Source organism: Gobio gobio (assembly GCF_949357685.1).
Source record: "Gobio gobio genome assembly, chromosome: 9".
NCBI lineage: Eukaryota > Metazoa > Chordata > Actinopteri > Cypriniformes > Gobionidae > Gobio > Gobio gobio.
The window spans coordinates 58,790,466-58,807,965 of NC_137115.1; the positions used below are offsets into that span (position 1 = coordinate 58,790,466).

A 17,500-nucleotide genomic window follows, 5' to 3' on the forward strand; every position below is an offset into this window, starting at 1 on the left:
CCCGTATGAGCGGAGCGGGTCCAGAAGTTCTGAAGAGACCCGACCCCTGAACTCTCTGAAGCGACACCATTTCATCAGAAAGATCTTCATGTGTGTCTGAAGATGAACGAAGGTCTTATACGACTTTGGACATTTAATTTGCATCTTGTTTCCATCCAGCATTTCTTATGCATATCCTAAAGCTGGCGTTAAAGCATGAACACAGATCATGTGATATGGAGCGGCGTCTGGGTCTGACCTGGGAGCAGGTTTATGGAGTCCATCATCTGCCGGACATCGGACAGATCCGCCGTCGGAACATCAAAGTCCAGAGACACTCCCAGCTTCAGATCCTCTTCCTTACCGGAGAACTGCTCAAATCTGATTGGACAGATCATGCCAGATCTCTTTAAACATCCGACTCACTCACACTCACACACACACACACACACACACACACACACACGGTCTGGTGTTAATCTTGAGTTTCTCTAGAGTAGTGTTGATCCTTCATATCTCCCAAAAGTCTTTAGTTTATCATATTTATAAAAGACAGAAAAACTGTACCGTTTCTTTCTGAACACAGCCGAGCTCGTGGAGGCGTGCAGTGGGCGGAGCTAAAGACACACACACACTCACACACACACACTCTCACACACACACTATACATTGGTGTTGTTCACATTATATGCACTTACGTGCCGATTGCTAACAACACACACACATTTGCTGCAGTTTCACTCACCTCCTGCGGTTTCCCCTCATGACCGGGTACAAACACAAACACACACACACACACTTGCAGATCTCCGGAAACACAAACTGCATCCACTGTTCCCTTAACGCTGGGTTATTTGTGAAGCTGAACAAGGTGATCTTTCCCTCTCACACACACACACACACACACACACACACACACTTCTTTAGTAACATTGTTGATCTTGTGTCTAAAAACACAACGCCAACGCCACCGATGGCTCCCGTAACTCAAACAAAGCTATGTGTGTGTGTGTGTGTGTGTGTGTGTGTGTGTGTGTGTGTTAGTAGAGGCTGATTCTGGTGTGATCTCTTGTTAAGCATCAATAAAAGAGTTTAACATGTTTTGTATTCCACAGATAACGAAAGAAAGTCACACTGGTTTGAAACAACATGAAGGTGAGTAACTGAGGACTGAAGGATAGTTAGACACACACACACACACACACACACACGTTTGTTTTTGTGAAATGTGAGGACATTCCATAGGCGTAATGGTTTTTATACCGTACAAACCGTATTTTCTATCCCCTTACACTGCCCCTAAACCTAACCATCACACACACACACACACACACACACACACTGCCCCTGCCCCTAAACCTACCCATCACACACACACACACACACACACACACACACACACACACACACACACACACACACACACACACACACACACACACACACACACACACACACTACCCCTGCCCCTAAGCCTACCCATCACACACACACACACACACACACACACACACACACACACACACACACACTGCCCCTAAACCTACCCATCACACAAACAAACAAACACACACACACACACACACACACACACACACACACTGCCCCTGCCCTTAAACCTACCCATCACACAAACAAACACACACACACACACACACACACAAACACACACACACACACACTGCCCCTGCCCCTAAACCTACCCATCACACACACACACACACACACACACACACACACACACACACTGCCCCTGCCCCTAAACCTACCCATCACACACACACACACACACACACACACACTGCCCCTGCCCCTAAACCTACCCATCACACACACACACACACACACTGCCCCTAAACCTACCCATCACACACACACACACTCACACACACAGGAGACTGTGCAGTTCACTTTCTGTGAAAAAAACCTCGTTCTGTGATTTATAAGCATTTTGAAAAGTGAGGACATGGGGAACGTCCTCATATTTCTCCCTCTTTTTGTAATACCTATGTCATTATACACATTTGTGTCCTGATATATCACAAAAACATGCCCACACACACACACTCACACACACACACACACACACACACACACACACACACACACACACACACACACACACACACACACACACTCACCTCTTAATAACTGGCATGACAGCCTGTCAATCAGAGAGAGGACAGGTCAGACACTGTTGATAATGTCATGGTTCTGAATCTCTGGTGCTGACCTCTGACCTGCAGGAAGGCGTGTGTGTCCGTCCGGCGGTGGAGCTCCTGCGCGCTCTCGATCAGCTCTTTGGACGCGTCCAGAGTCCGGCCGCAGCGCAGCAGATCTGCGTACAGACGCTCCAGCGCGCGGTTCTTCTGCTCGTCCAGAGCCGCCGTGCGCGCCTCGTGTCTGTGGGCGAGCGTCTGCAGGACCTCGTTATAGTGCTGCTCCAGGTTCTGCTCCTGACGCCCGAAGTTCTCCTGAACACACACACACACACACACACACACACAGCGTCACAGCATCACCTGAGAGTGTGTGAGCAGAATCTGACGCTCGAGTCCACGCACCTCCACAGTGATGAAGATCTCCTCCAGGTTACTGGCAAAGTTCTCCATCTCCGTGATCCTCTCGCTCAGCTTGCTCCTGCTCTGGGACAGCTCATCCTGGGAGAGGACAGGCGTCACACACACACACACACACACAGGAAGCAGGAGCAGATCGTGCCTCAGTGGATCTCACCTTTATCTGCTGCGCGGCGGGGCCGAGCGCGAGGAGTGTGTGACGCGCGTGCGGAGCGGCACCGGTGTGTGTGAGCACGCGGCAGGGAGAGCAGAAGGCATCAGGTGTGTGTGAGTCCTGCACCATCACGAAGGCCTCCTCCTCCTCCTCCTCCTCCTCCTCACTCAGCTCCTCCGCGATCACATCCAGACAACTCCTCGCGTCAAACGCATCCATACTGACGAGAGAGGATCAGATCTCTGTGAGTGTGTGTGTGTTTGTGTGTGTGTGTGTGTGTGTGTGTGTGTGTGTCCGCCCGCGTGAGTGAGTGTGTGGGTTAATATGTATTACACAGCGAGAAGCCCAGCCTGTAAGGCAGGGACATCCAAATTATAAAACCTGATAAAAGTGGACGGGGAGGCCCAGCCTGCCGCTGCACAGATATCATTCAGAGAAATGCCAGTAGACCAAGCCCACGAAGATGCCATGCCTCTAGTAGAATGGGCTTTGATGCCTAAAGGGCAACTGAGATCTTTAGACTCATAGGCCAGTGAGATAGCATCCACTATCCATCGTGACAAGGTCTGCTTTGTAACCGCGCACCCTCGGGTACGGCCGCCAAAGCACACAAAGAGCTGTTCAGTTTGCCTGTAAGCAGCGGAACGCTCTATGTATATTCTCAGCGCTCTGACAGGACAGAGCAAATTAGCATCTCCCTCATCTAGCGATGATGAGAGTGCTGAAAGTGAAATGACCTGTGCTCTGAACGGAGTTGAAAGCACTTTAGGTACATATCCATGTCTTGGTTTGAGGACGACTTTAGAGTCGTTTGGCCCAAATTCCAGACAAGAGACGCTCACTGAGAGCACGTGCAGATCACCCACTCGCTTAACTAATGCGATCGCTAGCAGAAAAGCGGTCTTGAGTGATAGGAGCTTTAAGCTCACCGAATGCAGAGGCTCGAATGTTGAGCCTTTCATAGCATCCAGGACCGTGGACAGGTCCCATATGGGGACTGAAGGGGGGCGAGGTGGGTGAAGCCTTCTAGCCCCTTTGAGGAAGCGCACGATAAGATTGCGGGTACTCTAGCTTTAGAAATAGTGTTTAATACACTTTAAGAGAGGTTCTCATGTACCCGTTGATGGGCCAGACGTGAAGCGCCCATAGATCGGGACGGGATGCCAGATCTGCCGTTCCGCCTGCATGAGGAGATCTCTCCTCAGCGGGATCGGCCACGGAGCTGTATCTGACATCCGACTCAGTAGTGAGAACCAAGGTTGATTTCTCCAAAGCGGGGCTATTAAAAGCACAGCACATTTTCTCTCCCTGATCCTCTCTATGACCTGAGGTAACATTGAGATTGGGGGAAAAGCATAAAGAGGAAGGCTGGGCCATTCGTGGGCCAACACATCCTTGTGCTTGGAGAAATATATTAGGCATTGAGCATTGTCTTGTGAGACGAAAAGATCCACTTTTGCCTCGCCAAACATGCCCCAAATTGTCTGAATCGTTTGTGGGTGAAGAGACCACTCTGCAGGGGACACTTTGCCCCTGGACAGCATGTCCGGACCCAGATTCAGAATGCCTGGCACATGAATCGCTCTCAGCGAGCTCAGATTGTGCTCTGCCCATATTAGGACTCTTTCCGCCATTGTGTGTAGACCAGTAGATCTTAGACCACCCTGGTGATTTATATAGGCTACCACTGACCTGCTGTCTGTTCGGATCAGGACATGGTGGTGCTTTATGTACGGAAGGAAAGCTCTTAGCGATAGCGTGACCGCTTTCATCTCTAGACAGTTTATGTGAAGGCTCTTTTCCGAGTCTGACCGGAGACTGGCCTGCCCTCGTGAAGGGCTCCAAGACCTAGGTTGGATGCATCTGTCGAGATAACTTTCCACTTCGTAACAGTGCCCAAACAGGATTTTTCCAAGGAACCATGGCCAATACGCAGCTGTGGTTTCCCTTGATTTGTAATCGGCCTGAGAGCCATGCGTGAGCTGGAACGCGGCGATTCAGCCAGCGCTGTAGGGGGCGCATGTGTAACAGACCTAGTCTGAGGACTGGTGCCGCCGAGGCCATGAGACCCAACATCCTCTGAAAGTGTTTGAGAGGAGTGAGTCCACGGGACCTGAGGGAAACCGCTCGGTTCCGAATAGAGAGCGTGCGCTGTGACGTCAGCCGCGCGCTCATCTGTAGTGAGTCTAACACTGTTCCCAGAAACTAAACGTTCTGTGTGGGAGACAATGAGCTCTTTGCCACTTTGATTCTGAGGACCAAGCATTTCAAATGGTTGAGAAGCCAAGATCTGTGGTTTAATAACTGTATCTCTGACTGAGCTATTATGAGCCAGTTGTCGAGATAGTTGAGAATTCTCGAAGCCTCAGCGGGGTTAGCGCCGCTTCCATGCACTTCGTAACCGTGCGGGGAGCCAGAGATAGACCAAAGGGTAACACCCTGTATTGGCAAACTTTCCCCTCGAAGGCGAATCTCAAGAATGGCCTGTGATGAGGGGCTATTTGTATGTGGAAAAGGGCATCCTCTAGATCTACAGTGAAAAAACAATCTCCCGGGCGAATGTGCGCAAGGATTTGTTTCATTTTCAACATTTTGAACGGGTGCCTACACATAAGTGCCTTGTTCAGATGTCTGAGATCTAGAATGGGCCTGAGACCACCGTCCTTTTTTGGTACAAGGAAGTAACGACTGTAAAAGCCTGACTCGCTCTGTGAGGGGTGTAGGGCTTCCACCGCCCCTTTCATTAACAGTTTTGATATTTCGGTTCGAAGCACGTGACTTGTGTCGCGTCTCACTGTTGTCGCCGTGGTCTGTGAACAAACTGTAGCGAGTAACCTTGTTCTATTATGTTCAACACCCATTTTGAAATGCCGGGAATAGCCTGCCAGGCCTCGGCCTTCGAAGCCAGGGGCTGAATTAATTTGTGGGGCGAGTCGCTGAGTAACAGGGACTCGGTGGCCCGATAATGTTGTGTTAAAGTGGCGCTTATCGGAGCGCGTTTGTTCACGGGCTCTCTGACTGCGAGAGAATTGTTTCCCGCCGCCTGAGGGCAGGAGGCTGGGGGACATGGGGGAGGGATCGAGTGTAGGGGTACATGCTTTAATGCTGGCACACTGCCTACAGAGAAAAAAACCTTTTTGTGATTCATATGGGTCGCCGTGAAAACGGCGTTTGTGTACAGGCGAGCACGTTTGCTTGCGGGCTTGTTGGCTGTGTGTGTGATGTGCCCAGCCACCTGGTTGAAGGGAGCTGGGGGACGTTATGGAAGAGAGCGAGGTGGTAAACCGGCCAAAGCGGGTGTTATCCACCTTCTCCTTGTGCCTCTGGCTAGGACGGCTTCAGCGGCTCAGGTTTCGACACATTGCTGGGTCGGGGACCTCCACGCTCCAGCGGTGTGCTGCAGCTCGTAGAGCGGGAACGCTGTCCGGGCTTAGAAGCCGCGCGAGGCTGGTGAGCTGATGGCGCCGCCTTGGTGGGCTGGGCTGGTCCAGCTTTAGCGTGACGGCTAACGGAGGAGCTGGAACGCTTGGGCAGGAAATGTCTCATTGCCTGTGAGGCCTTTTGAGCCTCGGTGAAGCGTTCTGTGAACCCAACCACAGAGGGACCGAATAATCCTGAAGGCGACATGGGTGCGTCCAGAAAAGCGGTCTTGTCCGAGTCCTTCATTTCAGTTAGGTTGAGCCACAAAATGGCGCTCCAACACCGTCAAGTTGGCCATGCATCTGCCGATCGCCTGAGTGTTGGCCTTGGCGCCGCGCAGGTCCTTCAGGGCCTCGGTATCAGAGACAGACTCATCCAGGGAACTGAGGAGTTTGGCCTGGAAGACCTGAAGCACCTGAGCGCCATCGACCACCGAGAGCGCGGGAGAAAAAGCGGATAGTTCGACTTGGATAGTTCCTTGTGGACTTCTGGGAAGAAGGGAGCAGGTTTTTGAATGGTCGTGTGGTGGCGGTTCTTGGAAAACCACTCTTCCAGTTTGCTTCTCGTGGGCTCCTGGGGTTGAGACCAGTCAATACCGAGGTCGTCCACGGCCTTAAGCCGCGTTTCCACCAAAATTACCCGGAACAATTTGTACCAGAAACTTTTTTTACAGGAACTTTTTTCCCCCCAGATCTGCTACTGTCTGCGTTTCCACTGCGGTCTAAAGTACCGGGAAGATTAGGCAAATTAGTCCGGTGATGTAGGACTGCTCCTCCCAGTCAGCGACGGACAGTAATAATTTTTGCAACAATAACAAGTATGGAGGAGATGCAAGTAGCGCTGCTTTTAGTAGTTATGTATTGTTTTAATAAAGAGGTCATTAACAAAACGGCGGAAAAGAGACGAGCACTGATACTAAAGCGTATTCTGAAAGCTCGTAAAGCTAGATTTAAAATGGTTCGTATGTTATTATCAGCTATTATCGGCTGAGACGAACGCGCGTCATTGGACAGAAAGAGCAAGACTGATATTTACTGAACGCAGAACAAACGAACCTCGCAAAAGACTTTAAATACAATTTAAAGACAATAAAGTTGAATCTAATCTAAAAATGCCGGTTGAAATAAAATACTGTGTGAGTTCAACCAATCAGCATGTTCAGCGGCCAAGTCCCACCCCCGAAACTTCCCGAACTTTGAAAAAGTACTACCCCGGGAGCAGGGCCGTTTGGAGGGGGAAATATTTACCCGGAACTTCATTTAGACCCTGCAGTGGAAACACACGAGTACCAGCCCAAAGTTCCTGGGGAAAGTTCCTGCGGTGGAAACATGGCTTTAGTGAGCAGGCGCATAAGCCCTAACCTCTACATGAGGCGCTGGAACGAGACATTTGCAACAACTTCTCGGCTCTTTTCGTGAGTGTGTAGCAACGGCAAACACACGGATTGGTCTAAAGGATATGTGCCGGATGGCGCAGCTGGAAGGCAGGCTGAAGGCGGAGAGTTCCTCTGGGTGTGTGTCGACGGCAGGCTTCAGTCAGAGCTCAGCAAGGTGAGAAATAACCGGACGAACCTGGCGAGACAGGGTCTTTTATACCCTAGGCTATGCAAATTCTGCTGCCCCCTGTGGTGGGAATATTAGAGGGACTTGATTGGTCCTTCCCGCCCAGCGGTCTCGCCATAGGTTCCTGCAGTTGCAGCGGCACAGCCAATCAGCGCAGCTGCTTCCTGCTGAGAGCTGTGCAGCTTCACTGCGTTTTACATGGTATTTTTAGGATAAAAATTTGCTTCAAAATCTCGAGGAAAGGAAATTCCCCTAGCGTTTAGCTAAACGCAATACGAGAGTACTCTCAAAAGGGAACATTACATTACACAAATATACTATAAATGTCTTTGCTGTTGACATTCAATGATCCGATTCAACCACACACACTCACACTCACACACTTAGCTTGAGGCTCATTCGTTTCACTTTTAAAGGGACTTTACATTTGCCAAACAAAACAAACCCAGGTTTGGAAAAGAAGCGCAAACATAAGTAACCCAAGTACTACAGCGTGGACTATAGACACACACACACACACACACACACACACACACACACACACACACACACACACACACACACACACACACACATTTGTGTCCTGATATTTCACAAAAACATGCCCACTCTCTCTCAAACACACACACACACACACACACACACTGCCCCTAAACCTACCCATCACACACACACACACACACACTGCCCCTAAACCTACCCATCACACACACACACACACACACACACACACACACACTGCCCCTGCCCCTAAACCTACCCATCACACACACACACACACACACACACACACACACACACACACACACACACACACACACTCTCTCTCTCTCTCTCTCTCACACACACACACACACACACACACACACACTCTCTCTCTCTCTCTCTCTCTCACACACACACACACACACACACACACACACACACACACACACACACACACACACACACACACACACTTTGATTTCATTTATCTTCAAAGAGAAATCGTCAAAGTAACAGAAGCGTTGAGGAATACCTGCTGTCTGTCGCTGCTCGTGTCGAATGTGTTCAGCTCAGAACACACACACACACACACACACACACACACACACACACACACACACACACACACACACACACACACACACACACACACACACACACACACACACACACTCAACTCAGAACAGATAAATATAGCCTGCCGTGTCGGATATCAGCTCAAACCCTCACAGCTGAATCTGAACGCGGCGATATTGACGCTGATAATAATAATCATATAACGCTGAATTATGCCGGAATCATTGCATGTAATGTTTATATTTTAAATTACATGTAATATTTAGACTTTATTTTTTGACACACATTCGGTTTATGTTCTAATCTTAACATTTCACACACAATGAAGTATCTAAAACTTGTTGCTAAACTTGTTCCATTTGTTTTCCCTATAAAGGATTTACAGAAAATGTAAGAAATTATAATTCCCATGAGCGAATATGAACAGAATTAATAAATTTAGTTTAATTTGATATAAAACATCATCATAACCGTGCTAATGTTTTATGTGTTGTGACTGCAGTGTTTTCTGTTATTTTTTCAGCTTCACTTTGAGTTATAAAACCCTCAATATCTGAATAATAAATCTGCCACGGAATTCCCCGTGTCACGTGAGCACGGGATGACGACAGCTGACGCTGCGGAAGAGCGGAGCGCTGAACACAGACGCGATGAGCGACGCGGACGGCGAGCGGTTGGACAGCCTGGACGGATGGGTCGCCATTAAAAGCGACGCGTTCGAGGACAGCGAGAGCCACAGGCTCAGGTTTATTGTGGAGTGGAACGAGATCGAGAGAAAGTTCGCGGTGACGTGTCATAACCGGACGCTACAGCGGCGCGGCGACGCGAGCGGGAGCTGCGCTGGTCTGTTCTCCGGCGCGCAGCTGAGATATGTGCACGCGCACCTGAGCGCCGTCCGGGACGAGCTCGAGCCGCTGTTTCCCGACCTGACGGGCTTCCGGGAGCCGAGTGTCTGGGATCTGCTGTTCTCCATCGCGCCGCGGTGCGATGCTGACGCGCAGAGCAGGCAGCTGGAGCGGTACTTTAGCACCGCCGTGGACGCGTGCGGCCGCAGGATCGTCCTGGACGCGCTGTTCAGCGTCACGGAGGCAGATGAGCGCGAGTACTTCGAAAACCTCCAGGAGTTTAAATGCAAAGCGATGCGGGACGAGATTACACGCGCCAAAGACGCGCTGCGTGCGGTGAGCCGCGACACTGACCGGACCTGTTCTATTCTACTCTACTCTACTCTACTCTGTTCTATTCTATTCTACTCTACTCTACTCTACTCTGTTCTATTCTATTCTACTCTACTCTATTCTACTCTACTCTACTCTACTCTGTTCTATTCTATTCTACTCTACTCTATTCTACTCTACTCTATTCTACTCTACTCTACTCTATTCTACTCTACTCTACTCTACTCTACTCTATTCTACTCTATTCTACTCTACTCTGTTCTATTCTATTCTATTCTATTCTACTCTACTCTATTCTACTCTACTCTACTCTACTCTGTTCTATTCTATTCTATTCTACTCTACTCTACTCTATTCTACTCTATTCTACTCTACTCTGTTCTATTCTATTCTACTCTACTCTATTCTACTCTACTCTACTCTACTCTGTTCTATTCTATTCTACTCTACTCTATTCTACTCTACTCTATTCTACTCTATTCTACTCTACTCTGTTCTATTCTATTCTATTCTACTCTACTCTACTCTACTCTACTCTACTCTACTCTATTCTACTCTATTCTACTCTACTCTGTTCTATTCTATTCTACTCTACTCTACTCTACTCTACTCTACTCTATTCTACTCTATTCTACTCTACTCTACTCTACTCTATTCTACTCTACTCTGTTCTATTCTATTCTACTCTATTCTATTCTATTCTATTCTACTCTATTCTACTCTACTCTGTTCTATTCTATTCTACTCTATTCTATTCTACTCTACTCTACTCTATTCTACTCTATTCTACTCTACTCTACTCTATTCTACTCTACTCTATTCTACTCTACTCTATTCTACTCTACTCTGTTCTACTCTATTCTACTCTACTCTACTCTGTTCTATTCTACTCTACTCTACTCTGTTCTATTCTACTCTACTCTACTCTATTCTACTCTACTCTACTCTACTCTACTCTACTCTACTCTGTTCTATTCTACTCTACTCTACTCTACTCTACTCTACTCTACTCTACTCTACTCTACTCTATTCTACTCTACTCTACTCTACTCTACTCTATTCTACTCTACTCTACTCTACTCTATTCTACTCTAATCTATTCTACTCTACTCTACTCTACTCTACTCTGTTCTACTCTATTCTACTCTACTCTACTCTGTTCTATTCTACTCTACTCTACTCTACTCTGTTCTATTCTACTCTACTCTACTCTACTCTATTCTACTCTACTCTACTCTACTCTACTCTATTCTATTCTATTCTATTCTACTCTACTCTACTCTACTCTGTTCTATTCTACTCTACTCTACTCTACTCTATTCTACTCTACTCTACTCTACTCTACTCTATTCTACTCTACTCTACTCTACTCTACTCTATTCTACTCTACTCTACTCTACTCTACTCTATTCTACTCTACTCTACTCTGTTCTACTCTACTCTACTCTACTCTGTTCTATTCTACTCTACTCTACTCTGTTCTATTCTACTCTACTCTACTCTACTCTATTCTACTCTACTCTACTCTACTCTACTCTACTCTATTCTACTCTACTCTACTCTATTCTACTCTACTCTACTCTACTCTATTCTACTCTAATCTATTCTACTCTACTCTACTCTACTCTGTTCTACTCTACTCTACTCTACTCTACTCTACTCTATTCTACTCTACTCTACTCTACTCTACTCTGTTCTATTCTATTCTACTCTACTCTATTCTACTCTATTCTACTCTACTCTACTCTACTCTACTCTGTTCTATTCTATTCTACTCTACTCTACTCTACTCTATTCTACTCTACTCTACTCTACTCTACTCTGTTCTATTCTATTCTACTCTACTCTGTTCTATTCTATTCTACTCTACTCTACTCTACTCTACTCTACTCTACTCTGTTCTATTCTATTCTACTCTACTCTGTTCTATTCTATTCTACTCTACTCTACTCTACTCTACTCTGTTCTATTCTATTCTACTCTACTCTGTTCTATTCTATTCTACTCTACTCTACTCTACTCTATTCTACTCTACTCTACTCTACTCTACTCTGTTCTATTCTATTCTACTCTACTCTACTCTACTCTATTCTACTCTACTCTACTCTACTCTACTCTGTTCTATTCTATTCTACTCTACTCTATTCTACTCTATTCTACTCTACTCTGTTCTATTCTATTCTACTCTACTCTACTCTACTCTACTCTACTCTATTCTACTCTACTCTACTCTACTCTACTCTACTCTATTCTACTCTATTCTACTCTACTCTACTCTACTCTACTCTATTCTACTCTACTCTATTCTACTCTACTCTATTCTACTCTACTCTATTCTATTCTACTCTACTCTACTCTACTCTGTTCTACTCTATTCTACTCTACTCTACTCTACTCTGTTCTACTCTATTCTACTCTACTCTACTCTGTTCTATTCTACTCTACTCTACTCTGTTCTATTCTATTCTACTCTACTCTACTCTGTTCTATTCTACTCTACTCTACTCTACTCTATTCTACTCTACTCTACTCTACTCTACTCTATTCTATTCTACTCTACTCTACTCTACTCTGTTCTATTCTACTCTACTCTACTCTACTCTACTCTATTCTACTCTACTCTACTCCACTCTATTCTACTCTACTCTACTCTACTCTACTCTACTCTATTCTACTCTACTCTACTCTACTCTACTCTACTCTATTCTACTCTACTCTACTCTATTCTACTCTACTCTACTCTACTCTATTCTACTCTACTCTACTCTACTCTATTCTACTCTACTCTACTCTACTCTACTCTACTCTATTCTACTCTACTCTACTCTACTCTATTCTACTCTACTCTACTCTACTCTATTCTACTCTACTCTATTCTACTCTACTCTACTCTACTCTACTCTATTCTACTCTAATCTATTCTACTCTACTCTGTTCTACTCTATTCTACTCTACTCTACTCTACTCTATTCTACTCTACTCTACTCTGTTCTACTCTACTCTGTTCTACTCTACTCTACTCTGTTCTATTCTACTCTACTCTGTTCTATTCTACTCTACTCTACTCTACTCTGTTCTATTCTACTCTACTCTACTCTATTCTACTCTATTCTACTCTACTCTGTTCTATTCTACTCTACTCTATTCTACTCTGTTCTATTCTACTCTATTCTATTATCTTCTGTTCTATTCTATTCAGTTCTGTTCAGTTCTATTCTGTTCTATTCTACTCTACTCTACTCTAATCTATTCTACTCTACTCTAATCTATTCTACTCTACTCTATTCTACTCTACTCTACTCTACTCTATTCTACTATACTCTACTCTATTCTACTCTAATCTATTCTACTCTACTCTACTCTGTTCTACTCTACTCTACTCTACTCTACTCTACTCTACGCTACTCTACTCTGTTTAATTCTATTCAGTTCTATTCGGTTCTGTTCTATTCTATTCAACTCTGTTCTATTTTATTCTATTATTTTCTATTCTACACTACTCTGCTCTATTCTACTCTATTCTGTTCTATTCTATTCTACTCTATTCTGTTCTATTCTATTCTATTCTACTCTGTTCTATTTTATTCTATTCTGTTCAGTTCTGTTCTATTCTATTCTACTCTACTCTACTCTGTTCTATTCTACTCTATTCTATTCTACTCTACTCTGTTCTATTCTGTTCTATTCTATTCGACTCTGTTCTATTTTATTCTATTATTTTCTATTCTACACTACTCTGTTCTATTCTACTCTACTCTGTTCTATTCTACTCTATTCTGTTCTATTGTATTCTATTCTGTTCAGTTCTGTTATATTCTACTCTACTCTGTTATATTCTACTCTACTCTGTTCTATTCTACTCTATTCAGTTCTATTCTACTCTATTCTATTCAACTCTACTCTGTTCTATTCCTCTCTATTCTGTTCTATTCTACTCTGTTATGTTCTATTCTACTCTATTCTACTCTACTGTGTTCTATTCTACTCTGTTCTATTCTACTCTACTCTACTGTGTTATATTCTACTTTGTTCTATTCTACTCTGTTCTGTTCTATTCTACTCTATTCTGTTCTATTCTACTCTGTTCTGTTCTACTCTACTCTACTTTACTATTTTTTCCCGTTCTGCTGTTTGTTGTTGTGGAGCTCACAGTGATGACCCTGCTCTTGTGTCATTGTGTGTTTGTTGTTGTGGTTCCTCCGCTGGTTTGTGTGATTGTGTGTTTGTTGTTGTGGTTCCTCCGCTGGTTTGTGTGATTGTGTGTTTGTTGTTGTGGTTCCTCCGCTGGTTTGTGTGATTGTGTGTTTGTTGTTGTGGTTCCTCCGCTGGTTTGTGTGATTGTGTGTTTGTTGTTGTGGTTCCTCAGCTGGTTTGTGTGATTGTGTGTTTGTTGCTGTGGTTCCTCAGCTGGTTTGTGTGATTGTGTGTTTGTTGTTGTGGTTCCTCCGCTGGTTTGTGTGATTGTGTGTTTGTTGTTGTGGTTCCTCCGCTGGTTTGTGTGATTGTGTGTTTGTTGTTGTGGTTCCTCCGCTGGTTTGTGTGATTGTGTGTTTGTTGTTGTGGTTCCTCCGCTGGTTTGTGTGATTGTGTGTTTGTTGTTGTGGTTCCTCAGCTGGTTTGTGTGATTGTGTGTTTGTTGCTGTGGTTCCTCAGCTGGTTTGTGTGATTGTGTGTTTGTTGTTGTGGTTCCTCAGCTGGTCCAGAGCCACTCCTGCGCTGATGGACTCCTGCGGCTGATGAAGATCTATGAGGAGGAAGACGAGGCTTACAGGGAGTTTGTGAGTGTGGGGACTCAGTTCTACCAGAACCTCCTGCAGCCCTTCAGAGACATGAGGGAGATCTCCACGCTCTACAAGACGGAGATTCAGGTACAGGCTCAGCACATTCATACCTTAGAACACGACACACACACACTTAGAACATGACACACACACCTTCCCTTGATCACTCACACTGGCTCACTCCTCTACAGATACAGCTCACTCCTCTACAGATACAGCTCACTCCTCTACAGATACAGCTCACTCCTCTACAGATACAGCTCACTCCTCTACAGCTCACTCCTCTACAGATACAGCTCACTCCTCTACAGATACAGCTCATACCTCTACAGATACAGCTCACTCCTCTACAGCTCACTCCTCTACAGATACAGCTCATACCTCTACATATACAGCTCACTCCTCTACAGATACAGCTCACTCCTCTACAGCTCACTCCTCTACAGATACAGCTCACTCCTCTACATATACAGCTCACTCCTCTACAGATACAGCTCATACCTCTACAGATACAGCTCACTCCTCTACAGATACAGCTCACTCCTGTACAGATACAGCTCACACCTCTACAGATACAGCTCACACCTCTACAGATACAGCTCACACCTCTACAGATACAGCTCACACCTCTACAGATACAGCTCACTCCTCTACAGATACAGCTCATACCTCTACAGATACAGCTCACTCCTGTACAGATACAGCTCACTCCTGTACAGATACAGCTCACTCCTGTACAGATACAGCTCACACCTCTACAGATACAGCTCACTCCTCTACAGATACAGCTCATACCTCTACAGATACAGCTCACTCCTGTACAGATACAGCTCACTCCTGTACAGATACAGCTCACTCCTCTACAGATACAGCTCACTCCTCTACAGAAACAACTCACTCCTCTACAGATACAACTCACTCCTCTACAGATACAGCTCACACCTCTACAGATACAGCCCACTCCTCTACAGATACAGCTCACACCTCTACAGATACAGCTCACGCCTCTACAGATACAGCTCACACCTCTACAGATACAGCTCACTCCTCTACAGCTCACACCTCTACAGATACAGCTCACTCCTCTACAGATACAGCTCACTCCTCTACAGATACAGCTCACACCTCTACAGATACAGCTCACACCTCTACAGATACAGCTCACTCCTCTACAGCTCACTCCTGTACAGATACAGCTCACTCCTCTACAGATACAGCTCACTCCTCTACAGATACAGCTCACACCTCTACATATAGAGGTGTGAGCAGCTCACACAGCTCACACCTCTACAGATACAGCCCACTCCTCTACAGATACAGCTCACACCTCTACAGATACAGCTCACTCCTGTACTGCTCACACCTCTACAGATACAGCTCACACCACTACAGATACAGCTCACACCTCTACAGCTCACACCTCTACAGCTCACACCTCTACAGATACAGCTCACTCCTCTACAGATACAGCTCACACCTCTACAGATACAGCTCACTCCTCTACAGATACAGCTCACACCTCTACAGATACAGCTCACTCCTGTACAGATACAGCTCACTCCTGTACAGATACAGCTCACTCCTGTACAGATACAGCTCACTCCTGTAAAGATACAGCTCACACCTCTACAGATACAGCTCACACCTCTACAGATACAGCTCACTCCTGTACAGATACAGCTCACTCCTCTACAGATACAGCTCACTCCTGTACAGATACAGCTCAGTCCTCTACAGATACAGCTCATACCTCTACAGCTCACACCTCTACAGATACAGCTCACTCTACAGATACAGCTCACTCCTCTACAGATACAGCTCACTCCTCTACAGATACAGCTCACTCCTGTACAGATACAGCTCACACCTCTACAGCTCACACCTCTACAGATACAGCTCATACCTCTACAGCTCACACCTCTACAGCTCACACCTCTACAGGTACAGCTCACTCCTCTACAGATACAGCTCACACCTCTACAGATACAGCTCACTCCTCTACAGATACAGCTCACACCTCTACAGATACAGCTCACTCCTCTACAGATACAGCTCACTCCTCTACCGATACAGCTCACTCCTCTACAGATACAGCTCACACCTCTACAGCTCACTCCTCTACAGATACAGCTCATACCTCTACAGCTCATACCTCTACAGCTCACACCTCTACAGATACAGCTCACACCTCTACAGATACAGCTCATACCTTTACAGATACAGCTCACTCCTCTACAGATACAGCTCACTCCTCTACAGATACAGCTCACACCTCTACAGATACAGCTCATACCTCTACAGCTCAAACCTCTACAGATACAGCTCACTCCTGTACAGATACAGCTCACACCTCTACAGATACAGCTCACTCCTCTACAGATACAGCTCACTCCTCTACAGATACAGCTCACACCTTTACAGATACAGCTCACACCTCTACAGCTCACACCTCTATAGATACAGCTCACTCCTCTGCAGAAACAGATACAGCTCACACCTCTACAGATACAGCTCACTCCTCTACAGATACAGCTCACACCTCTACAGATACAGCTCACTCCTCTACAGATACAGCTCACACTTCTACAGATACAACTCCTCTACAGATACAACTCCTCTACAGATACAGCTCACTCCTCTACAGATACAGCTCACTCCTCTACAGATACAGCTCACACCTCTACAGATACAGCTCACACCTCTACAGCTCACACCTCTACAGATATAGCTCACACATCTACAGCTCACACCTCTGCAGCTCACACCTCACACCTCACACCTCTAC

General features: G+C 45.9%; 2 protein-coding genes across 3 annotated transcripts in view; one reads left to right on the forward strand and one right to left on the reverse strand.

The window, feature by feature from the left end:
- fsd2 (fibronectin type III and SPRY domain containing 2) overlaps positions 1-8,909 on the reverse strand; it is a 38,890-nt gene extending 29,981 nt beyond the window's left edge. Inside the window, exons 1-6 of one of the 2 annotated variants that reach the window (XM_079825132.1) lie at positions 8,713-8,909; positions 2,716-2,932; positions 2,544-2,639; positions 2,220-2,453; positions 2,121-2,143; positions 239-360 (exon numbers count right to left, since the gene is read on the reverse strand). In XM_079825132.1, coding sequence (XP_079681258.1) covers positions 239-360; positions 2,121-2,143; positions 2,220-2,453; positions 2,544-2,639; positions 2,716-2,931 — 691 coding nt within the window. In that variant the 5' untranslated portion in view covers position 2,932; positions 8,713-8,909. The remainder of the gene's footprint in view (positions 1-238; positions 361-2,120; positions 2,144-2,219; positions 2,454-2,543; positions 2,640-2,715; positions 2,933-8,712) is intronic. The other variant, XM_079825133.1, reaches the window with a different exon arrangement.
- Positions 8,910-9,279: 370 nt separating this feature from the next.
- Positions 9,280-17,500, forward strand: part of whamm (WASP homolog associated with actin, golgi membranes and microtubules) — a 29,310-nt gene continuing 21,089 nt past the window's right edge. Inside the window, exons 1-2 of the mRNA XM_079825136.1 lie at positions 9,280-9,937; positions 14,629-14,802. Coding sequence (XP_079681262.1) covers positions 9,407-9,937; positions 14,629-14,802 — 705 coding nt within the window. The 5' untranslated portion in view covers positions 9,280-9,406. The remainder of the gene's footprint in view (positions 9,938-14,628; positions 14,803-17,500) is intronic.